Here is a 25294-nt window from a genome sequence, read left to right on the forward strand (position 1 = left end):
CCCACTGCCCCCACTTGCCCCCGACAGGATTCTCTGTCCCTGGGAAGGACCTGTGGCTGACGTCCTGTACCAGGGTCAATGCTCCACGCCCACACAGGCCCCCGCACGGTCCTGGGGCCCATGTCCGTCTGCTCCCCTCCCACGGCCCACCCACACTCTCCCACCTAAACCAATGTCACGACCTCTCAACGTTCCCTGCCCAGCAGTTAGAGGATCCTGTCGAGATGGAAATCCAGCAACAGCCCTGCCTTAAAAACCTGCTGATGTGTTTCCATTGAATTCAAAATCCAAATGCTACAGATTTGAAAAGGTAAATTTTATTTAAGTTTGATTTATTTAAATTTGAGTGTAAAAACTTAACTCGATTCAGTTATTGGGAAAATATTAAATATTTTAGAACAACCTAAAAAAAAACTTGGGCATGAGTAGCTACTCTTTCTTTCTATTTTTTTTTTTTTTTTTTTGGCTATGCCTGTGGCATGCAAAAGGCACAGCCAAAAAAAAAAAAGGATTGAACCCACGCCGCAGTAGTGACCACACCAGCTCCCTTACCTGCTGAGCCACAAGGGAAAACTTGAGTAGCTTCACTTTCTACTAGAACTATTCTGAAATGTAAATACAGAACAAATATTCCCAATGCAAATTGAATGCTCTGACTGAGACGTGCAGTAAATACAAACACAGTGAATTATCAAAACTTAGTGAGTCAAAGAATATAAAATATCTCGCCAATAATTTTTAATATTGAGCACATATTAAATTTATAATATTTTGGATTCTTTGGGTTAAATAAAATACATTATTCAAATTGGTTTAACGTGTTTATTTTTAGTGTGGCTAGTGGAAACCTTTAAATTCCACACATATACCCCATATTTCATGTCTGAAGGTCAACCCTAGCAGTTTGGAAGCGAATATATCATATATCAGTCAATCAGCACAACTAGTTGAGGTTTTTTCCCCTGTTGAGGGAAGACTAGTGGTTTCTTTGGTTGAGTACCAGGCTTGACTAAAAGACCCATTTTCTTCTTTGGGAACCACTTGTTCAGATCCTTTGCCCATTTTTATTGGGTTATCTGTGTCTTTACTATTGAGTTGTAATAGATCTTTTTATATTTTAGATACAAGTTCCTTATCAGAGTATGATTACCAAAAAAGTCTCCTGTTGTGTGGGTTCTCCTTTCATTTTCTTCATGGTGTAGCTGTCGACTTAAGCTATTCTTTTCAAAGTTGTGGTTAGAGGAGTTCCCGTTGTGCCGTGAGCTGTGGGGTAGGTCACAGATGCAGCTCTGATCTGGCATTGCTGTGGCTGTGGGGTAGGCCGGCAGCTGCAGCTTCAATTCAACCCATAGCCTGGGAACCTCCATATGTCATGGGTGTGGCCCCTAAAATAAGTAAATAAATAAAATTGTGGTTAGAAAACCTGAAACACTGACTTTACCGCAGTAACTGTTTTTAAGTGTACAGCTCCATGGTGCTAAGTGTATTTTCTTTGTTGGACAGCAGATCTCCGGAGAACAGAGGCTCACTCTCTGCTAGACCCTCTGCACTCACTCAGCCGTTTTGTACGCTGTCCCTTCAACCAGGAACCCGTTTGTGTGGTCAGAGTGTTAAACCATCATCCTTTCAAGATGTGCAGACTGCTGTACTGAGAAGCGCTGTAAGGTTCAGAGCTGGACCAGGTGTAGGTCAAGGTCGAGCATCTATTCAACCTACAGCAGGTCTTGAAAGGGCCTTTGTAATATCTCGTCTCACCTGGGGGCAGCGCTGCCGTGTGAACTGAGTACATCAGCACATCCTCACTGGGGAACCGAATGGCCATGAATTTAGAACATTTGGTGAGAAGACCTGGCCCCTGGATCGGAAGGTCTGCTGGGGCATCGGGTCCCCCACAGACCATGTGATGGTGTGACAATGAGAAAGTCACTTGATAACCCCAGTGGAGGTCACACCTCCCTCCCCAGCTCTCTGGCATCACAAAGTACCCTAAGATGTTGGAGAAACACACTGGGCAGAGCTGTGCCCCTCAAAACCCCCAGGCCGAAGCCCTGATCCCCAAGACCTCAGAACGTGGCTGTATTTGAGGACAGGCTCTCCGAGGGAGATTCACGCACGGCGAGGCCGGCAGGGTGGGCCCGAAGGCATCCTGACTGGTATCCTCTAAGAAGATATTTGGACACACCCCAAAATGCCAGGGATGCCCCCGAGGAGGGACCGCATGAGGACACGGGGAGAAGTTGGCTGTCTGCGCCCAGGAGAGAGGACCCAGGAGGAGCCCATGTGGGAGTTCCTGTTGTGGCTCAGCAGTTATGAACCCACCTAGTATCTGTGAGGACAAGGGTTCGATCCCTGGCCTCGCTCAGTGGGTTAAGGATCTGGCGTTGCCATGAGCTTCAGTGTAGTTTGCAGACGTGGCTCGGATCTGGCGTGGCTGTGGCCGTGGTGTAGGCCGGCAGCTGCAGCTCCGACTTGCCCCCTAACCTGGGAACTTCTATTTGCCGCAAGTATGGCCCTAAGAAGCAAAAAGGAAAAAAAAGAAGGAAGCTATGTGGCCCTTGACCTTGGGCTTCCAGTCTCCAGGTTGGGAGAAATGAATTTCTGCTGTTTCAGGCACCTCATCAGGGGTTTACTGTAGTCTGAGCAAACTTAACCCAAGTCAAGAAAGAAACAAAACCAGAAATAACGACACTGACGCATCCCTTTATTGAGGGGGCTGCTGTCCTCGAAGAGGAGGGGCTGGAGACGAGAGCTCTGCTCCTGCTCGGTCTCCGGCTCGCCTGGTGGCAGTGAGCCACGGGCCCCTCTCTGCCTCAGCTGCGATCTCGAGGGTGGATCAAGGGCCTCCTTCTCGGATTCCAACCCTGTCCTGCTCTCCGGTCGACTTGACGACGTCAGGGAGAGAGGCTGGGCTTTTGTCTGTTCTGAGAAGAGCGCCCGGTGGGCAGGTACAAAGGAGAGGCTTCCGCCCGACTCACTCTGCAGCCGCCCCGAGAAGGGCTGTTTCAGAGCCAACTCCAGCCACCGCCACGTCGGTGCCTCGGGACAGGACGTGTTTCTCAGGCAAGATCACGACCTTCCCTGGCCAGCCGCTCTTGAGAAATGGGACAGTCTCGCCTGGGAACCTGAGTATCTCTTTCCAGGCTGCTCATCTCAATGTGCAGAGCTCATCCACAGCCAGAACCCGTGTGGATGAGAAACCACGAAGCCGCGTTGACAGCTGATGAAAGAAAGGTTTTGTCCTCTCCCGGAAATGCCGCTGGGCCAGGTCCCTTGCGGCTACAGGGCCAGTTGGGACCAGACTCCCCGGTGGGAAGGCGGGGCTGGCTCCCAGGGTGCCTCCCTTCGCTCTGAGCCAGGGCTGACTCTGTTCTGATAAACCGGAACGCCAAGGCATTGAAAAGTACCCGAAATCGGGTCACTCTGGGGGTTTCTTCCAGAGCTTTTTTTCTCCGTGGTGATCTTGGCTTCACGCGGGGATGAGGTTTAAAATATTTAAGCATCCTTGGGGTTGGACAGTGGCAGTCAACCAGCCTGGCCACACTGAGGCAGGATGTCAGGCAGGGATCCAGGAGGTTGGAGCCGCACGACTCCCTGGGATGCTGGTACGTCTCCACACGGTAAATGCCAGGGTGCGTTTCCCGAGCCCCCACGAGGATGAAATGTTCTCGGGCGCGTGTGGGCATTCCTGGCACAGGTGCTTGTGTGCCTTGTGTGCCTTGTGTACCTTGCACAGTGCTGCAGCAGGAGGGAGGCATGGAAGGGCTGGCTGGCAAGGCTGCCTGGGCTCTGGCTCTTCAGGGACAGAAGTCACGGTCAATTTTATGCATCACCTTGACCGGCCCACGGGGTGCCCAGATCCTTGGTCAAACATTATTCTGGGCCTTTTTATGAGGTTGTTTCTGGATGAGAGGAACAGAGAAATCTGCAGACTGCCCTCCCCAAGGTGGGTGGGCCTCGTCTGATCAGTCGAAGTCCTGACTAGAATGGATGTCTGACCTTCCTCCAGCTAAGGAGGAATTCCTCCAGCCAGGCCACCTTCTGACCAGGACATCAGCCTTTTCTGCCTTTGGAGTGGGCTCTTCCTGGGTCCCCTGCCTTCAGGCTTGACTCAGACTGGAATCACAGCATCGACTGCAGCTCCTGGGACGGGTCAGCCTTCTCAATCGTGTGACCCAATTCCTTACAATTCTTTACAACCAATCTTTCTATGTTTAGATAAATCCTGTTGGTTTTGTTTCTCCGGAGGCACCCTGATGACCGCACAGCCTCTGAGGTTGCATTTTTTCCCAAGCTCATCCTGGTAGACAATCGACACTGTTATTTTTCAATTAAAAAAACTGTTAGGTTCAATTAAATTTTCATTTTTTTTTTTGTTTAAGGGAAAAAACCACATTGCCTCTAACTTAATATTTAAATAGGTTCATTTTATTTGGCACTCCTTGAATAAATCGATTCTTCTTTATACAGAATGGTTAGAAATTCTATTTTGTTTTTCCTCCAAGCAGCAGGGGTGGGTGAGCAGCCTCCAGGCAGTCCTGGTTTCTCAGTTTAGGCTCTGTTTCCCCTTGTAGTGTCTGCCTCCCTTAAACACATTTTTATTCTTCTTTCTTCTTTCCTCGAGAGAGTCTCCTGTCGGGAAAGAGGAGATTTTCTTGAGAAATTTGCGGTGTTGAATGAGACTGTGTTTCAGAGCCTCCCACGGTTTACTCCCTCAAGTGACCCCAAGCTGAACGATGGGGCCGGGAGGTTGGGACAGGGACCAGGGTGGTGCTGGACTGGCTCCTCTATGGTCCCTGACCCAGTACAAACGCCTTCCTGGGGTCGCATGAGGTGTGGCTCTGACAGTTCAGGTTGGCTGGAAATGGGCGCAGCCCAGGGACAAAGCGCTCAGCAACCTCACCTCATTCAATCCCCTGCACGCAGTGAGGACCTCCCTTCAAGGACCAGGAATCTGAGCCTTAGGGTGTGCTGTCCCTTGCCCAAGGCCACCCCAAGGTCACATAACTCACTGGTGACCTGTGGGGATTTGAACCAGGGTCTTGGTGCTCCAAATCCTGCACTCTCAGCTCCGACCTGCCGCACCCTGCTCCAGCCAGGAGCCAGACCAGCACCTCGGTGAGTGTCAGTGTCCTTCCCGGTGTCACCAGAGGAGCCAGGTGACAGGAGGGAGACGGGAGAAGAGAGAGTCCAGCTGGGGGCGTCCTGAGCTCAGGGGCCAGTCAGGCTCAGGGGATGTCACAGACGCAGGTCAGAGCTCCAGTGGTCAGGGCTGCCCGGCGTGTTTGCACAGAGGGAGAGCGGGGTGTGGGTTCAGGGGAGGAGAGGGACCCAGTGGCTTTGGGGAGCAAAGCCTTGGCTGCAGTGGGGGAGGGGCCCCAGGATGGGCTCTGGCCCCAAAGTCCGAGGCTGGGAGGCCCCCTTTCAGAGCGGCTCCTGGCCTGTACTGGATGACACCAGAACCACTGGGGGTTGAAGCGCCGAGCCTGGGACCCGTCCTCATTGTGGTTAAACCCAGGACCAGAGGGCGGTCTTGCTGATTTGGGGAGGACGGGGGCTCGGAGGAGCAGGCGACAGAAGAGCCCCTGGAGTGGATGCTTTACCTCCCTCCCCCCAGGAGGACGGTCCAGCACGAGGACCCGCCCTCCACACTTATCCGTGGCCCATGGCCAAGGCCGCCCCAAGTTCTCTTTACCTAAAGCCCTTTGAAGACTCTCAATGATTCTTTCCAGAGCTGCCAGGCTTTTAATCTGATAAAGTATTTCTCTGTCCTCTTCTGTAGGAAAAAATTAAGCACAATGATCAAAATGTGGTTTAATTCCAAACTCCAGGCCGTCTGGCGCTGCACCCAAGCTCTCACTGTCCCCGAGTCCCCAGGTCCCATGGAAGCCCTTCAGTCCCCTCCCTGTTCAGCCTCGGCTGGGCTTCCTTGGTCAGCACATCCCCTGGTGAGTCATCTGGTGTTCCAGGTCCTTCTCCTTCTCCCCCCCCCATCCCCGGTGATATCTGTCAGAGTACGACAGGCAGCATTAAGAAGCCAAATACGACACAGCCCTTTAAAACAGATCAAACATGAGGAAGAGGAGAAATTCCATCACGCCCCTTAGCGGACGAGGAAAGGGTTCCAGCCAGGGAAGCAGAGTGGCTGAGTCTCTAAGAGGTTCCTCATGCTGGGCCTGGATTCCACTGTAGAGGGCCAGCCTGGGGGCCCTGCTTTGGAAGCTCTTGGCCTCAAACTCCGAGCTTTGGCTCAAAAAGACCAGGTTATGGGGCGATCATGGCTCAGGTTCTGCTTTGTTAGCGCTCGCTCATGGGTGGGAGGTCTGCAGTTTGGGAAACTTCAAAAAAGCCCAGGAGGGAATTCTCGTGTCTGCTCGGTGGTGTAAGCCCTGTGCACGTCCAGCGTCATCTCTCCCGCTGATCCCAACCAAACTCCGCAGAATTCACGCGGGGACCACCCGAGACTTTGGAAAGGAGAACAGGTGTGGGAATGTCATCCACAGCGGGGTGAAGGGCACCTGCCCGTGCGTGTCTCCGTCTGGCTTTGCCCAGGGCTCAGCCTCAGTGGTGCTGAGCTGCATGGGAACCAAAACTCTAACAGAGGAGTTCCCGTCGCGGCTCAGCGGATACTGAATCCGACTAGGAACCCTGAGGTTGCGGGTTCGGTCCCTGGCCTCGCTCAGTGGGTTAAGGATCTGGCGTTGCCGTGAGCTGTGGTATAGGTCGCAGACGCCGCTTGGATCCCGCGTTGCTGTGGCTCTGGTGTAGGCCGTCAGTTACAGCTCCGATTCGACTCCTAGCCTGGGAACCTCCATATGCCGTGGGAATGGCCCTAGAAAAGACAAAAAAACAAAAACAAAAACAAAAACAAAACTCTAATAGAAACTGCATCTTTCTGGCTGTAGGAGGCAGAATAGGAGCGTGCATGTGGGAATTCAGGAGGGGAGAATGTTGAAGAAACAAGTGTCCTGACTCTTTTTTTTATTTCATTAAAAAATTTTGGAGTTCCCGTTGTGGCACAGAAGAAGCAAATCCGACTAGGAACCATGGGGTCCATGAGGTTGTGGGTTTGACCCCGGCCCTTGCTCAGTGGGTTAAGGATCCGGCGTTGCTGTGAGCTGTGGTGTGGGTCTCAGACTCGGCTTGGATCCCGCGTTGCTGTGGCTGTGGTGTAGGCCGGCAGCTACAGCTCCGATTACACCCCTAGCCTGGGAACCTCCATATGCCGAGGGTGCGGCCCTAAAATGACCAAAAATAAAATAAAATAAAATAAAAAGACCGAAAAAAACCTTTTAGGTACAGTTGATTTACAATGTTCTGTCAACTTCCGCTGCACATCAAAGTGACCTCGTCATGCACATACATACGTTCTTTTTCTCATACCGTCTTCCATCCTGTTCCGTCACAAGTGACTGGATATACTTCCCTGTGCTGTAGAGCTGGACCTCATGGCTTACCCGGTCTGAATGTAACAGTTTCATCCACTAACCCCAAACTCCCAGTCCGTCCCACTCCCTCCCCTCCCCCTGGGCAACCACGAGTCTGTTTTCTGTGTCTGTGAGTCTGTGTCTGTTCTGTAGGCAGGTTCACCTGTGCCATACTTTAGATTCCACATATAAATGATCTCATACGGTATTTGTCTTTCTCTTTCTGACTTACTTCACTTAGTATGACAATCTCTAGCTGCATCCGTGTTGCTGCGAATGGCATGACTTTGTTCTTTTTTATGGCAAGTGGTAATGAATGCCCCAATTCTAGGTACGAAATGCCAGCCTCACCCCGTAACTGGTTTATACACTGGAAACTCAAACCAGCAGAGCCAACATTCCGAAAAGAGGCAGATTTGTACCCCCGCCTCTGAAAGGCAGGACGAAATGACCCTGTGAACTGAAGCAGGTTGATGGCTGCTGAAATAGAAACGCCAACATTCCCCAGGGGGTTAAATCGGAACAACATAGCATTTACAGTGTCTAGGACGTGATACAAAATTACTCAGCTTATGGGGAACCAGGCAAATATCACCTGGTTATGTGACAAAGACCCACTTAGGATGGGCAGAAAAAGTTCTGAAGCATGCTTATTCTAGACTGGGAGCTTGCTCCATTATTTGAGTTTCTCACCTACCCCTGCTGTTTTTATTCCATCTTGTGGTGCGTTGTCTCCTTAAGCGCTTTGTATGTGAATTTCAGGCTCCTCTTTGGCGGGGCTTTTGGCTGGAAATCATGTGTAGCCTGGGTGAGGCTATGTTCCTTCAAAGTGGTTTTGCCTTTGCTTCGACCAGCTGCCTCAGCCGTGTCAATGCCAGGGTGCTAAAGCTGTGTTTGTGTCTCCCCTTGACCAGAACACGCAGAAAGGACCAATTCAGACTCGAAACCCCGCCAACCTGTGTTCCTAAATTTTCAAGCAACATCAAGACAAGTGCCCCACTGGGAGAAAACATCTGCAACACACATCACAGACCAAAGACCAATGTCCCTCTTGTATAAAGAGTTCTTAAAAATCAAGGTGTGGAAAAACAAGAAAAGTTGTCAAGAGATAATTCACAAAAATGTATAAAAATGACCTGAAAACATATGAGCTGTTCCGGCTCATTCATACTGAGAGAAATGTGAACTTCAACGACTGAAATACTGTTACTTTTGCTCGGGAGGTTGGCAAAGATGGAAGAGTTTAATGGCCTCTCCTGCAGCCAAGGCCGCCTGGAGTCACACTGGCCACACTGCAGGCGGGAATTCAAGCAGACGCAGCCTCTCGGGGGGTTAGTCCATTCAAATGCGACCACATGCCCACTCATCTCTTGGCTCAATGATTCACTGGCACTACCTACCCTGAGGCTACGCTCCAACAATGTCTTCCATCTCAACATCATTTGCAAAATATTGGAAATTAGCTGAATGCCCATATGCATAAGGTGGTTGAATAAACTCTATTATGTCTACACCCTGGAGAACAGTATAGCTGTAAAAATAAACTAATGAGGAAGCTTTCTCCTAACCGACAAGGAGTGATTTACTGTATATGTTGTTAGGTTAAAAAAAAGGAAAGTATAGGAGTCCCCGGAGTTCCCGTCGTGGCTCAGTGGTTAATGAATCCAACTAGGAACCATGAGGTTGCAGGTTCGGTCCCTGGCCTTGCTCAGTGGTTTAAGGATCTGGCGTTGCTGTGAGCTGTGGCGTAGGGTGCAGACGCAGCTTGGATCCCACGTTGCTGTGGCTGTGGTGTAGGCTGGCGGCTACAGCTCCGATTTGACCCCTAGCCTGGGAACCTTCATATGCTGTGGGAGCGGCCCTAGAAAAGGCAAAAAGACAAAAAAAGAAAAAAAAGGAAAGTGCAGGAGTTCCCGTTGTGGCTCTGCGGTTAGGAACTTGACTAGTATCCATGAAGACATGAGAGACGTCCAGCTGTATTTAACTGAAAACCATCAGGCTCCGTGTGGAAGTCAAGGAGAGGGACACACCCAGAGGTGCTGAAAACATCAGCTGCAACTGGAACCTTCCAGACACTGGAGGCCGGCTCCCTGGAGAGACTGGGAACTGCCTGAGATGCAGGTTCCCGGGCCCGGCCTGCAGAGATGTTTGGTGGGGCTGGGGGATGTGATTTGAGTCAGCGCCGCTCCCCTGGGACCTGGCCCCAGGCCCCACTTCCAGGACCCAGCTGGGGTCTCACTCAGGAGCCCCAGGAGCTTGGAGGAGCCCCTTTACTTTTGCTGGGTGTTTAGGGCAGGATGCTGGGTCCTCGGCGGCAGGGCCTGGGCACACAGGTCTTTCTTCCAGCACGACGCTTTTCTCCACTCCTTGGGGGCACCCTTGGGCTTACCGTGGGCTCCCCCCAGCCTGCCCGCCCCAGGGGGAGCAATGACTTAACGGAAAGACTAGGAGGGACTGAACAGCACTACGGCGGCATCCTCCTCTGCCAGGAAGGCCGCCTGACTGTGCGACAGCATCTGCAGTGCTCCGCCTGGAGCCCGCCGTCCAGGGTCAGACCCATCAGTAGGGGCGGGAGCTGGGTCCCTGAGCCCGGATAGAGGCCGGAAATCTGCCCAACGGGAGGTGGGAGGTGCCCCTGTGTCCCCTGTGTCGTCCCCTGTCCTCCCACCAGGTCTGAGCTCAGGCTGGGATCTGCCCGGTTGCAATTACCATTTACAAAGAGTCTGTTTTCTTTCTCAGCAGGGAATTGAACTTCATATTTCGTCGTCTTAGCGTCAGTCCGATAATTCGTTTCAACACGGGATTCTTTGAGGAAGAGCATGGAAGAGACGAGGGACCATAAGCGGACAGCTCAGGGACACTGTGATCCACCCCCGCCGTGGCTAACGCACTAGGCTGGCCGCCAACGCGTCTCAGCGGCTCCGGAGCACGTGCTGCGGCGTCTGAACAGACCCCTGACCTCCTCGAACCCCGCTGTCTGGGCCTCGCCAGACGTTGCTCGAGCTCATCCTAAGAACTGGAATTTACATCTGGACGCAAAACGTGGAGAAGATGCGGACCTTCCCCGCTGCTGAACGCAGGCTCAGGCGCTGCCTGGAGACGCCCACCCGCGGTTCTCGCCCTATCGAGGCCCACGGACAGTCCTGTCCTGCGTCTCAGGGGCTGTTGCAGTATCTGTGTATCTTTGGGCCACAGGGGGCTGCCCCGGGAAAGCTCGCTGTGGTGGCCGCCAGCTCTGTGGCCTGGGGCCAGGCCTCTTCAGACCTTCGTGTACCCCGTCAGATGGGGTGGCGGTCACGGGGGGCCCTCCGAAGGCTTGGGTGAGCACCAGACAGGCTGAGCAGCTGGATGCACCCGTCTCTGGGGGCCCCGGGCCTGGAGGCTAAACCCCGACCCCTGCATCCCCGTCTCCTGCACCTGCACCCAGAGACCCCACGGAATCCAGGGAGCTTGGCTCTGCATCTCCAGGTTTGACTCCCCGAGTCTCCGGAGAGCACAGAAACCTCTGGAATGCCGTTTCCTTCCCGCATCCCTGCCGCTGTCCCAGGAGAGCTGGCCTCCGAGAAAGCTGCCGGGACAGGCATGTGCGCATACGCGCAGACTCCGGGGACACGTGCGATGAAGGCTTTCCAAGCGTATACTTTGATTTCTTTAAACCAATTACACTTTAATTAAAAAAAGGTAAATTGTCCAGATCAAAATAAATAAGTACATAATAAAAAGTAAAAGGCATGCTCCTTACACACGGACACGCACTAAACAAAAAAATGTGTACTTGCTTTTTTCCTTCGTTGTGGTCATTGCTGATTTTGCTAGTGGTCTTTGTATTTCAAGAAATGTTGATTTATTTGGATCCAGAATCTCTTGGACTAGAATTTCATCTTGGGAAAAAGCACACAGCACAGTTAAAGCAGCCCTGCAGGACCCAGCCCCGCTGCTCCCCTAGGCCCCCAGTGGATGCAGGATGGAAACAGGGCTCCCGGAACTCCGTAGAGATGGGACTTGGTTTCTAAAGACCCTGGTCTGGGGAGGGGCGACTGCTGCCTCCCCACTAGTTTCTGAGGCCTGAGCTCATCAGCTCCTGGCACAGCCAGCACTGTCCCCAGAGACAGGACCTGGAGCCTGGCCCCGGGCAGGTCACAACTCCCCTTCTGGTCCCACTGCCTCCTGTCCCGTCTCTAGGCTCCCCCCCGCAGCCCCCAGCTGTCCCCAGGCACCAGGATCCTTCCTGATGGCTCCCTCACGCAGCAGCGCTTTCTCCCTTACGCCCTCTGACCCCCTGGGAGCTTTCTGCACAGGAGCCAGGACCACACTCTGGTTCTGCTCTTGCCAGATGCGATCTTGCAGGGCTTCTCCTTGGACCTGGGTGTTCCCATCTGTAAAATGGGGCCAGTGTCTAACTCCTCAGGCTTTTTACAAGCTCAAATGAAACAGTGCATGTAGGAGGCACTTAGCACGTCTGGGACCCTGGCCAGGGCTCCATGAATACCCCGTGGCAATGAGTCCCACCTTTGCTGCCCAGTGGTCATGCTGACCAGCCTGTCCACGAAACGGGTTTGTGCTGACTTGATCCCCAGCTGGGCAACCACTTCCCCCAGAACGTCTGAGCTGTCCCCTTGCCCCCCCGTACCACCTCTCCCAGGGCACCTGAGCTGCCCACCCCAGTACCTCCCCAGGACACCCGGGAACCCCTCTCCCACCCTGAGCTCTCCCCTCCCCGCCTCTCTGAGTTTCTGTCACATGCAGCGACAGTGGCTGGACCCTGTGCATGGAGCTCTGACGCTCTGAATCAACAGTCTCTGCTGTTCTCGTGGGGGCTTATACCCAGAGGCACGTATTTCTCACTTTTAGGTTTCTGCTTTCTCCCTGGGGGGTGCGGGTGCAGTTCCCCTGCAGGGTCAGCTTGCTGAGCCCAGAAAATCAGCACAATCCCAGTGACTCCCTCCGTCCTGACCTTTTCCCGTAGGTGGCTGGCGCTTGGGGCGGTGGCCCTGATGGAGGAGGTGCTGGAGTGGGGCTATAATTCCGCGCTGTGGGGACTGTCGGGCCCGCCGGGAGTGTGTGCGTCCTCATCACGGCCACTCCTTGACCGGGAGGAGCTGGGTGCGTCCTGGACCGCCCACCTGACCTCCAGCGGGCCCTGGAGTTCCTGCACCTCTGACTATCCTCACGCAGCAGTGCTAAGGGCCTAAGACCACTCAGCTCACATCTGCGCGGGGCCCGGGAGTGTGACTCTAGCCTCAAACCAAACCACTTCCTTCCACCTTGTGCAACTTGAGCCAGGTCACCAGGGAGACCCCCAGGGACAGTCGCCCGCCCCCCTCCAGATCCTGACCAAATGTTTGATAAGACAAGGTCCCTTACCAAATACTGCAGCCACATCATCATTCAGATTTCTTAAATTTGCTGGCAGTTCAGTGCTTGAAACTAGGTGGGCATTGTCATTCAGTTTTCTTAACTTTGCTGGCAATTCAATACTTGCAACTAGGGGAGGAATAAAGAACCTTAATCGTTTAGTAGTGGTCATTGAATTTGCACCTACTTCTCTCTAAGCAGACTCGGTTTGGGGGGCCCACCCGCCTGCTGCAGGGGCAGGAACACTGCACGGAGCTCTGGGGACTCTGGGCTCAAATACAGAGAAGGGGAAGAGGAGGACGGAGTGACCCTGCACTCCCGGCCGCGGGGAGGTTAGGAAGCACGCGGCTCCCAGGACCGCTGGGTCCCTGCACGTGCTCGGAGAGCGAGTGAGCGGACCGGGGGCACCCAGTCGGGCCGCCCGCTAACTCCTCTCCACCAGCAGAGCAGTGCCCGGCGGTCCGAGTCCCCGGGAGAGGGGGTGGCGAGCCGGCCGCCAGACGTCCGTCCTCCGCGGATCCCTGACCCCGGCCTCAAACCTTCCTGGCCTCGCAGACGTGCGCCGGCCGTGCGCCTGGGCAGGCGGCGTGGGGGGCCTCTGAGCGCTGGTCCCCCACCCAGGCAGCACCCCTCAGGGCTCCTCCCACTCCTCGGGCTGGGTGTCCGGGTCCATCTCCTCCTCTCTGGGTCAAGGTCAGTCCCTTCCTGAAGCCCCTGGGGAGCAGCAGGCCGACCAGAGAGCGGACAGCCACCCGTGACCTGCGGGCAGGGCCACCTTCCCCTCGCCGCAGGCAGAGCATTCAGGTGGCGTCTGCAGACGCTCAAGTTCCAGCACTAAACCAATGACGGCGCTGATTTTCAAATGGTTTTAATGATGGACAATCTGCATACCAATCGCCTCATCTGCGGCGCGGGGCTTAGAACAATGCGGGGAAGCTGCGCCAGAAGGTCTGCGCTGTGATGACAGTCGCCTCCCAGTGTGCTGACCTTCGTAAACGCAGCAAACAAAAGTACCGTTCTCTTCGGAGGCGACATTAATGAGTCATTACGAATGGATACAGCTGCGGGCGCAAGCACTTTGTTAAAAATATTCCCTTCATTTGTGTCTGTCCCTAATTATGATGGAGGCATTGTGCAGGAGCCCGCCAGGGAGCGTGTGCAGAAAAATATTTATGTTTGCTGATTTGTTTTGTGACATCCGCCCGGTTTCTGAAGCGCGTCGTCTAGTGTAGCTGCTGCGCCGGGCTTCGCCTGTGGTCACCTCTTCCCGACTCAGTTTCCCACCGGCCCCGCGTCCGCGTTTGAGAACCGACGGGTCTTTCTTGGAATTTGCACAGTGCGCTTCCTGGCCACCAGGACAGGCTCGCGCTGAGTTCTGCGCCTGTGCTCTGCTTGGTCTGGGGAAACAGGACAGTGACCTCCTTCCTCAGGGGCCCTGGGCTGCTGATCAGTCCCCTGGACCTGGCCACCAGTTACGGACAGTCTGAGGGCCTGGGCTGCTGATCAGTCCCCTGGACCTGGCCACCAGTTACAGACAGTCTGAGGGCTGGGGGCGAGCTGAGCCTGGGCCGGTGTTAGCCTTGCACGGGCTCTGTGTTGATTTTGTTGGTGTTTTAAGGACGCAGTAGATATGTCGAAGAAAAATGCCCTTATCTTAGCAAGACAGCGTTTATGTGAAATGATAGGATATCTTGGACGATGCTAAAATACTCCAAAAAAACCCAGGTGTGTGTGCATATGTGATTGTGTGTGCCTGTGTAATGTATGTGTGTGTGAGATTGTGTGTGTGTGTGTAGAAAAACAGTGGGAAAGGTTTATGATTGAAATGGGGGGATGGAGTTCTTTCCACTATTCCCTGTAAGTTAGAACTTTTCCATAGTTAACAGTTAAAACATGTAATGCATGCTATGCTCCCATGGAGTATTGGATCTGAAACGTTCTTCACACTTGCTCCATTCCCCGGGAATAAATGGTGAATTCGGGGAGGCACGAAGGCGAGAGACCCTGGGGAAGGCCGGGCCCCCGACTCAGCCCAGGGGGGCGGCCACACCACCCCGTGACTGACCTGGAAGCAGTCTTATGGGCTGGAGGTCCGCTCCCCGCCAGCAGCAGAGCAGCAGGACCAAGAGGGTGGCTGCAGTGTGGGCTGCCATGTTCCTCCGGCCGAAGGAGGAGGCCCCTGGGCTTCTCCCTGGTCTCCAGGACACGGGAACGACCAGGGTCTGTGACATCACGGCCAGAAGCCCGCTGGGTCCTGCCTGTGGGGGTCGTGCCCAGGGTCTGTGCCTGGGAGGGAGGCGCTGGCCGTGGCCTCGCTGCGGTGGAACCGCCTCTTCCCAGCCTGTTTCCTGTTCCGGGTCCCTGCTCGTCCTGGAGACCCTCCGGCTGTTCCCACGGCCGCCTGGAAACCTGTCAGAGATGCAGAGTCCAGAACCCAGCACCAGCCCGGGCCTCCGGAACCGGAATCTGCCTCCTCCCCCGATCCGCGTGTGCGGTGGCGACAGGGCACCATTTCTGGGGCCACGGTGGCCCTTCTGGGGGAGGAAGGAGTTTCCTTCCAGCTCCTCGGGGCCTGGCTGGGTCGGCAGGTTAGACCGCCGGAGCCAGATGGAGCCAGACGGACAGGAGGCGGGGGCACACATTTCACACAAGCTCGGCCTGACCCGGAAGCCTCGCTAAGGCCGCGAAGAGCAGACGGGAGAGACGGAGCGTTTGCGCTGCGGGTTCGATGCAGACGACGGCCCGGAGGACGGCGGATGCTCAGGGCGCAGGAGGTGCGTGTCCGCAACAGGGAAACGCCGCAGGCCTGTCCTTCGGGTCCTTTCGGTGCCTTTGTCTCCAGAGGTGACCATCTCCTTTCCTCTGGGCTGGGGGGCCTCTCTCGCTGGAGATTCGAGCCGTGGTTCCGGGCAGAAGGGCGAGGGAGCCAGAGGCCTTTTCCTCAAACTCCTCAGCTGAAGACGCTGGGTCCGCCAGAGTTTCAGTTTTTAGGGATTCCAGTCAGACGCACAGGAAGAGAATGGAAGCATTCGTTGGAGAGTTGCAGCCAGATACTGGAGGAAATGAGAAAAATTCAGGATCCAGTCCTGTTTTTTTTTTTTTTTCCTCTTTTAAATGTATTTTTTATTTTTACGTATTTATTTTAAAATGATTTTTATTCTCTTTCTCTCTCTTTTTGCTTTTTAGGGCCGCATTGGTGGTTCCTAGGCTAGGGGTCAGATCAGAGCCGTAGCTGCCACCGACACCACAGCCACAGCCACGCCAGGGATCCAACCCGCATCTTCATGGATCCTCGTCAGCTCGTTAACTGCTGCGCCACAGAGGGAACTCTGATTTTTACTTTTTCCATCACAGCTGGTTTACAGTGTTGTGTTGATTTTCTATAGCAAGGTGACCAGTCACACATACGTATATACATTCTTTTTCTCACATTATCCTGCTCCATCATGAGTGACTAGGTATAGTTCCCAGGGCTACGCAGCTTTCCTTTTTTCCAGCTCTGTTGGGGTGTTGCTAGCGTACAGCACTGTGTAAGTTTAGATTTTATATATGCATGCAGCGCAGTTTGCAAGTGGGTAACAAATCCTTAAGGACAGTGAAGGACCAGACGTTAATACACATAGCGACGTGCTATTGTCTCCATTGAAACGTAATTTTCATTTCTATAATCACTCCCGTTTCCATCCAAGAAATCAAAGTAAGCCTAATTTGTTTGTAAGATAAGTCTAGTCTCATTAAACTTGGCCTGATTATTGGCAGAAGTGCGGTAGGAATAGGGATCTTGAGTTCGTTTTGTTGGAACTTTTCAAAAAGGATCTCAGATTGGACTTTTAAAAGCTTCCTGATGGAGTTCCCGTCGTGGTGCAGCAGAAACGAATCTGACTAGTATCCATGAGGACTTGGGTTCGATCCCTGGCCTTGCTCAGTAGGTTAAGGATCCAGCGTTGCCGTGAGCTGTGGACGGGGCTCGGATCCTGTGTTGCTGTGACTTTGGCATAGGCCGGCAGCTGTAGCTCCAATTAGACTCCTAGCCCAGGAACCTCCATGTGCTGTGGGTGTGGCCCTAAAAAGCAAAATAAATAAATAAATCAGTAAAGCTTCCTGAGGGTCAGAAGCCAAGCCAAGGCTCGCCATCGGATTTTGCCCGCAGTTCCTGTAATTTAGGTGAACCTCTCTTCCAAAGGTTCCCCACCTTGTAAAGGTTCTTGGGCCTGCGAGGAAGTGACCTTCGTTAGTCACCTGGTCAGGCTGCTGGAAACCCTGTAAGAAAGACAGGGTTCGTTTTCCAAGGACCTTTAACGGCTCCATAAAAAAGCCTTCGTTCCTTATTGCTGTCTCGCTGTGTCTGCGTCTACGTATGTTTCGCGTGAGTCTCTGCCTATCGAAAGTGGTGCTCTTGGCTACGAATGCCTGGGGCACTCACCCGGGCCCACGCCCCCCGTGGCAAAGCTCCCACAGACAGACGTTTTCCCCCGACTGGAGCCAGTGTCAGAGCTAGACCGGCCCTTGTGGGTCTTACAATTGCGGGATGCATTTCAGCAAAACCCATCAGGGAACTTGGAAAAACGAGGTTTGTTGCTTGTGGGTCCTGGAGGGTACATGGCCACATGTGGTCCCCAGGGCCACTCAGTGAAGTCGTGGGTAGAAAGGGGGAGAAACTGAGCAGACAAACCTGGGGCTCTGCCTTTGCTAGGGGCCAAGGTTTCCTGTGTTTATGCCTTACTGGTGACTTCAAACACAAGAGTGGGGTTAGGGCTCGAGACGGGACAAGCAAGTGCCTCAAATGGTCAGCTACCCAAGGAGTTCCCGTTGTGCATAGTGGAAATGAATCTGACTGGCATCCATGAGCACGCAGGTTCGATCCCTGGCTTCATTCAGCAGGTTAAGAATACAGCGTTGCTGTGAGCTGTGTTGTGGGTCGCAGATGTGGCTCAGATCTGGTGTGGCTATGGCTGTGCTTCAGCTGGCAGCTGCAGCTCCGATTGGACCCCTAGCCTGGGAACCTCCATATGCTGTGGGTGTCGCCCTAAAAAGACAAAAAATAAATGAATTAATAAATAAAATTTTTGTGGCGTAAGCCGGCAGCTGGCGCTCCATTTGACCCCTAGCCCAGGAGCTTCCATGTGCCGGGTGTGGCCCTAAAAGGAAAAAGAAAAAAAAAAGGTCATCTCCCCAGTTTACCCAGGACTTTCTAATAGGGAAGCTTCATGGGTGGGGCGGCCTGGCCCCTTCTCTAGCCGTTTAGCTGGTAACTGTGTCATGTGGCTGGTGATATGTTTATCTGAGATGGATGCCTTTGAAGTGGACGCCTTGGCAATCAAAATCCGAGGGTCATGCACTTACAGGACAAACAAAGACACTTACTGTCAGGAACTTACCCTACAATTTACATTCTCAGATAGGACACCCAGTCAAGGCTTTGGGCTTATAACCAATGTGTCTGTTACAAGGAGAACAGATATTTATTGAACTTCTGCAAGTAACCAGAGTGCCATGAAAATAAGAACACTCACAGTTTCCAATCCTGGAGATATCACATAGGAAGAAAAGATACATGATTCTATTTTGTTTGCAAAGACAGGATTCATCAAATTGCTTTAAGTTGTAGACAGCTTAAGAGAAAAGAGGAAAAGGCCAGGGAATCGAACCCGTGACCTCATGGATGCTAGTCGGTTTCATTAACTGCTGGGCCATGACGGGATCCCCAAGGTCAGGAAGATCTTACTTGGAATTCGATTTGGGGAAGTTGCCCAAAATGTCAAAAATTTGAATACTTGGTTTAAATAGGATCACAGATCAATATGAATCAATAGTTATTTATTTAACTAAAGTGACAATAAAAGGTTTCAAAAGCAAATATGGGCGATAATGTGATCACACAAAAAGCCTTTGCCTTTTCAATATTGGGAAGACTCAGCTTCTTCCTGTAATAACCAAAGACATGATAAAGAGAACGTGAAGTTCACAGAACCGTTGTTCCCTAGGCGGCACAGCCCCAAGGTTAAGCAAGGCCTTCGCAGTGTCTGATTAGGCGCAGCCTGGTAAGCCAGGACTCCGCTGTCCCAGACCACGTGGACTTGACAGACACTTGGGTCCGTTCCCAGATTCTAAGGATTTTAAGAACATGTAATTTGTAGACATGATTATTTTTCTCTAAGCCAGTTCAAATAGAGCTCTTCAAGAGATTTTATAATTTTGACAGTATCATCTCGAGACAGAAAAATGCCACACAAGCATAACATACACAAACACACAGACGCCGTCGGACAGTGATGAGCCCGAGGCGGGCGAGAACAAAGACCTTTGTTTAGGAGAAACATATCCGCGTAAAACCGAAAGACTGTTCCAGGGAAGAGAAAATCAGGGGCGTCTAAAGGCAGAAAGCCACGAGCTTGTTAAAGTGGTCTGGCAAGAATCGTAATTGACTCTGACGGAAGAGAAGAAGCATTTGTCCGTAAGGGAGAGGCTGTCACAAGTTATTCAGGGCAGAGGGCCGATAAGTGTCTTGGTTTCTGGGACACTGTGCAGATCTTTGGGTGCTGCGTCAAGACAGTAAGTGGTCAGAGTTCGGGTTCCACCTGGGCTGAGACACACAGAAGCCTCACCTCCTCCAGGCTCCGGCTTCATCTCAGAGGCTCCCCGTGGGCAATGCTGGCGCCATTTTGACTTTCTTTCACAAAGCAGATCGAGTTCCCCTATTATCAGAGAGCCAGGGCAGACCTACTGCTTCAACCTTTCTCTTTGTCCCACGGGCAGGACAGTTCCTGTCAATATCTGACTTTCTGTCGTACCTGCAGGCACCTTGACTCGGGTGAGAAGGAAGGTGGGCCTTTGGATTACTGCTAGAGCCACAGTCCTGCTTTGAAAAGACGTAGCCAGTAAGACAAGCACTGTGATTTTTAATTCTTCAAAAAAATTGGGGCGTTCCCATCGTGGCTCAGTGGTAATGAACCTGACTAGTATCCATGAGGATGCGGCTTGATCCCTGGCCTCACACAGCGGGTTGAGGATCCGGTGTTGCCGTGAGCTGTCGGGTAGGTCGCAGATGTGGCTCAGATCTGGTGTTGCTGTGGCTGGGATGCAGGCCCGCGGCTGTAGCTCTGATTCAACCCCTAGCCAGGGAACTTTCATAAGCTGCAGTTGTGGCCCTAAAAGGAAAACAAAGGGGAGCGACGGCCACACAATTTCCAAGGGGTGAGGATTGAGGCCTCCTATTCTGAGATCAAATTTGCGCCAAAAGCAGGTCACAGGCCAATGCCTTCAGCTGGGCGTAAAGAACCTACAGTTTTAGGCAGGAGAAGATGCAGAAGAGGGTCCAGAATTTGCCACCCCAAAGATGCCCCTGTGACACTGTGGCATGAGGAAGATTTCAATTAGAGGCAATTGAGAATCCGGCCACAAAGGAAAAGTTCTCTGCCCTCCCCCTTCCCACCTAGAAGCAGGGCCGAAGTCTCCCTTGGCGAAGCTGGCACAACTCCCCTCCGCCCCTGCACCAGCAGGAGGGGCAGCCCTGTCGCCAGAGGCAGAGAGGCAGCCGTGGGAGGGGTCCTCGGAAGCAGATCTTACGAAAGCTCTCACCTTATCTTCCGTTTTTCCCCCACACATCTCAACTCTTCTCCACAATTTACCTCCCTGCTCACATGGTACGGAAGCTCCCAAGTCTAACCACTGCAGCGGGCTTTTTCACTTCTTCTCTGCGGAGCCCTCGTGCATGTAAAATTAAAAACATTGGTAGAATTTGTGTGCCTTTTCTCCGTGAACCCGTCTTCAGTCAGTTTTATTTGCCGGCTCCAGGTACTGAACCTCCCAGACAGAGAAATGCTCTCCCTCCCTGATAGATAACGCACAACATATCTCTATTTGTGCAACTTTCCCTGGCTGGTTGCAACAGGACCTATGAGTTGCAACCTCCAGATCAGGAAATGTCCCTTTGCTCAGTGTCCTGGAGTGACAGGTGAGGAAAGGACCCATCATGCCCCTCTGGGGTGTGGCTGAGTGAGGTCAGGGGCTGTGGTATTGGCTGAGCTGTGATGTCTTTGGGGAGAGGAAAAACTTTTGGTGGAGTCGCAGGTGTTCTGGTCTCACCTTGGACTCTTGATGTTTGGTCCCCAGAGGCACACCCCCTTCCCTTCCCGCACGTGGGTCCTGGCTCCGCAGCGTGCAGCCTTCTCATTACCGACCCCGGTCTGGTCCACAGGCATGAGAACGCCTCCGCCCTCCAGCCTTGCTTCCTGGTGATGTCATATACGGTGATGTGAAAATACGTGACTCCTATTGGTGACAAAGTCACAGTATTGAGGTTAGTTGGCATTTATTTTATTTAAAATTTTTTTTTTTTTAGGGCCGTGCCTGCTGCACATGGAAGTTCCCAGGCTAGGGGTCAAAACGGAGCTGCAGCTGCCGGCCTGCGCCACAGCCACAGCAACACTGGATCCGAGCCGCGTCTGCAACCTACACCCATAGCTCACGGCACTGAACCCACTGAATGAGGCCAGGGATTGACCCCACGTCCTCATGGATACTAGTCGGATTCGTTACTGCTGAGCCACAAAGGGAACTCCTGTTGGCATTTATAATAGAACGAAAAGCTACCTTTCAGGGAGAGGTTAGCAAAAATAGAGGTTCCACGTTCACAGCCCCCTCTCCGACTGTGCCCTTGGACTCCAGGTCAGGAGACCCCCAGTTAGGACAAAACGCACAAGCCGACTGAGGCCCTGGCCCTTCCACGACGGGCAGGCGGCGGGCTCTGGGCAGGTCAGCGTGGTGCGAACGTGCACGGCGTCTAGTGTCCTCCAGGGCACTGGTCGAGGGTAGGCAGCGTGGGACCCAGGCCATCGCTGTCCCGTCTGCCTGGTGGGGTTCTTGCACCTGCTTCCTCGGACCTGCCGTCCACTGCTCCTCAGCAGCGTTCCCGCGCTGGCGGCTGCTCAGAGGCTCACTTTCTGTGAAATGCAGCTTCACCCCTGGTCCTTCTGGAGGCTTTTCCCTCCACCTCCCTCTGCTGCGCGATATGCAGGCCCCAACTTGGCCGCCTCTGGGTTTGGCAGATTTGCAACCTGAGGACGAGTTTGCAGTCCTTTGACTGAGTGAGAAACTTCCCGGTGGCCTCTGAGCTTTGCTCTTTCTGTGGCCTCCTTAAAACGGCCTCTGGGTCCACCAGCTGGGATTCTCCTTCTAACTGGTAGGGGACACCATCCTTTAGCCCAGCAGCGCGGGCATCCAGCCTTACTCGTTTATCTTGTATGGGGTGAAGGGCAAAGGCAGGCAGGAACAGAGCCCGTAAGAACTTACAGCCATGCTGAGTGATTTATGTAGAAAGTACCTGCACGTTTGGGAAGAAGTTTCTCGCTATTTTGGGAAGGAAAATCAAAGCTGTGTAAGAAAACCACATTTTCTCTTATTTGTTTGTTACTAAAACACCTAGAAAAGCTGTACCTTACGCTTCTGTGTGGCTCACAGGGATCCTGGCCTCCTAAACCGACTGGGTGAACAAATCTGCGTGCCGAGGCTGAGAGGTGGTCTTGGCGGTAGAGGGGACGGGAGCCAGCAGTTCCTGAAACGCTCTAGCAACGCTCTCACACCTGCATCCTTGAATTGGAAGGTCAGTGAACTAACTAGAGCCGGCAGGCAGGTGACACTTTTGGGGATGTCTCTGGACCACTCAGCACTCCTGCTGTGTCGTCCCTTTTACCCGTAGGCCAGGAATCACTGGATTTAAAAGTTTACCTGTCTTCCGTGCCTGCCCCGGAGACCTGCCGTCTGGCCGGCTGCCCAGCCAGCTCCCTCTCGCCTTCCTCTGGTCCAGGGCCTCCGGCTCCTGTAGGTGTGGCCGGGGTGGGCTCTCTTGGGGGTGGCCTGCCTGTTGACCCGTGGAAGGTGGGGTCCTTTGTGGTCCGAATTAATGGATCTGGTTCTTAGACAACAAGTCGCTTGCTAAGGAAATTACCCTCTTCGTTTCTGGTTTTGGTCGGGGGCCCCTTGGTCCAATGCTCAGCGCGAAATCACGGTTCAACTATGCTTTGTCTTTCCGCCTCACTTCTCTCTGTGTTTGACACATGCTGAAAACTAGAGAGCCTGGAGTGGAAAATGCGTCGATAAGATAAAAGCGTTTGCAGTTGTGTTCTGACTTTGATTCGTTTCCTCTGTTACTGTATTTCTCGCAAGATTAATTGCATATTATAATGTGTGCTCAGGCCTCTTGGTGTCGCTTCTAGATATTTGATAGCAGGGTGACTGCGTGCTGCTTTGCCTCGCAGGGACCCTGCCATAACTTCTAAAGGTCACTGAATGCCTGAGTTTTTGAGATTAAGTAAATTAAATTTTCTTGCTCATACTAATAAAAATTTAGCTGCATTCCAAGTATTAGGATAAATTATTGTGCTGTCTGTAGAAATCAGCTCTTCTGTTTCAGTGAAAAGCAGATAAAAACTATACATGCAGAGTTCCCTGGTGGCTCAGTGGGTTAAGGACCCAGTGTTGTCACCACTGTGATGGAGGTTTGATCCCTGGCCTGAAAACCTCCACATATTTTGGGTGAGACAAAAACAAACAAACAAAAAAACGCAAAGAAACCCCCACAACAACCCAAAAAACCCTATCCATGCAACGAATCTAATCTGTTCAGTGGTGATGTTAGAATGATGAGGCTTGGCCTGGTCTGGGTAACCTTTCAGCATCGGGCGTGTTCCACACTGAAATGCTGTGGTTTCCGTCAGCAATCAGTTAACTAGATACGGACATGACGATGGCCTCATTCCAGCAGGCGTGTTATTCTTCAAAGCAGTCATTAGCTGCATGTCGATATAGTTTTTGACGAACTGCAGAAGTCTTAATTGTTAAAAAGAATATCAGGTAAATCCGTGAAGGATTTTGATTGTGCTCCAAAGATTAGCTATGTCATCGGAAAGTAAACCGAGACACCTCTTCCCTGCGGTCATACAGCTCGTGACATTCAGCCACCCGCCCGCCGACAAAGGGGACTGATGGCACGTGAGCGACACAGTCCGGCTCTTCCTGACGATCCAGCGCGAGAGCCGGACGCCATCAGCTCTTGGCGCACACCATGGGGCCTGCCGCTGGGCACACACGTGTGCACGTGAGCCCACACATACCCACCTATGTGGACACACACACGCACACCTCGCCCTCAGAGCCTCTCTGGCGGGGTCCCATCTCCTGTCTGTGTTCTCGCTGCCTGACCGGGGCCCCCCGGGGCGCCGCTGCTGGTGGAAGTGTGTCTTCACAGGACAAGCGCTGTTTCTGAGTTGTTCACCACAACACCGCCGGGGACACGTGTTGGGGGGACATTTTTTGTAAAACATGCCATATTGAGTCACATAAATCTGCCTTTCTCACGTCGCATAAATGAAAACTTAGAAAATTAAAAGCAATTATCTTTCAGATGTATTGGTTCTTTGTTTTTAGCCATACTCGTGGCATTGGGAAGTTCCTGAGCCAGGGATTGAACATGCACCGCAGCTGTCAAGGAGCCACGGCAGTGACAATGTCCGACTCTTAACCTGCTGAGCCACCAGGGAACCCTGGTTCTCTCTTGAGTTGTCTAAGGAGAGAGGGTTCACTCACCAGGTTTGGAAGTTTGATTCAGGGTGCTTCAGGATAGGAATTCTTCCGTCAGTGAAACTAAGGCGTTAGACCCTGCATGGTGTTCGGCGCAGAGCTGGCAGGAGCCCCCCGGGGGCCTGTGTGAGACAGGCTTCTTGTGTCCTGATCCCACACTGACCTCTCTGGGCGCCGGGTCCCTCTAGAATAAAAGGGCCTCGGGGCCCCGGCTGCAGAGGTGAACCCCTGGTGAAGTCAGAGCTTCTCGGGAGGTTGGTGTGTGCGTTTAATTTCAGGTAAAAATCCATCTGATCAGAAATCTGAAGCAGGTTCTCTGCTGCACAGCGTCCCAGAAGTGATGGCGTTTCGTGGGTCCAAGAGCAGCTGCCCCAGGCTTTCTGACCTGGGAGCCGGCCTGGGCTTCTCGGGAAGGGTTTCGCCGGACGAGAGTCCCTGTAGGAGCTGCTCTGCGTGCGAAACGCTCTCTGGGTTTGGGGGGACCCTCCCCGAGCTTAGGAGATGCGGAGCAGTCAGGCTGACTGTGGGCTGGGGGGCTCCCCAGGGCAGGTCTCGGTGTCCCTCAGCACGGACCCGGGGCCTGGAGTTTGGAGCCTCAGGCCACAGGGGGTCAGGGCACCTGGGGGCCGTGGAGGAACTCCGTCTGGTCCCCTGCAGACGTCACGCCCACGGTCAGGCAGCCTGTCACCCAGCAGGTCTCGTCAGCCATAGGCGGCAAAGGCTTTGATGAGGGGGTCGGGGAGGGGACGGCTGTCAAGGTCAACCACAGGTCTGCACAGGTGCAGGCCTCTTCGCTTCCTAACGAGCAAACTGCTTCAGGATCTCTGGGGGGTTTGCTGCGGTTATTTGTTTATTTTATTTATGTTTGCTTTTTTTTTTTTTTTTAGGGCCACAACCTGCAGCATATGGAAGTTCTCAGGCAGGGGGTGGAATGGGAG

At 53.0% G+C, this 25294-nt stretch overlaps 1 protein-coding gene and 1 long non-coding RNA gene across 2 annotated transcripts; one reads left to right on the forward strand and one right to left on the reverse strand.

Moving 5' to 3' along the window:
• Positions 4404–15447, reverse strand: SPACA7 (sperm acrosome associated 7). The gene is made up of 6 exons (XM_021065920.1): positions 14845–15447; positions 12789–12908; positions 11204–11305; positions 10134–10229; positions 5693–5773; positions 4404–4629 (listed from the first exon to the last, which is right to left on the reverse strand). Exons 1-6 carry the CDS (start codon positions 15419–15421, stop codon positions 4544–4546), a joined length of 1062 nt encoding a protein of 353 aa, XP_020921579.1. The 5' UTR covers positions 15422–15447; the 3' UTR covers positions 4404–4543.
• On the forward strand, positions 15314–24856 carry LOC102168075. Its single transcript, XR_002336776.1, has 3 exons — positions 15314–15553; positions 20977–21078; positions 22239–24856. It is a non-coding gene; the product is annotated as an uncharacterized LOC102168075 (long non-coding RNA).

Source organism: Sus scrofa, chromosome 11 (genome assembly GCF_000003025.6).
Source record: "Sus scrofa isolate TJ Tabasco breed Duroc chromosome 11, Sscrofa11.1, whole genome shotgun sequence".
In the NCBI taxonomy this organism is placed as follows: domain Eukaryota; kingdom Metazoa; phylum Chordata; class Mammalia; order Artiodactyla; family Suidae; genus Sus; species Sus scrofa.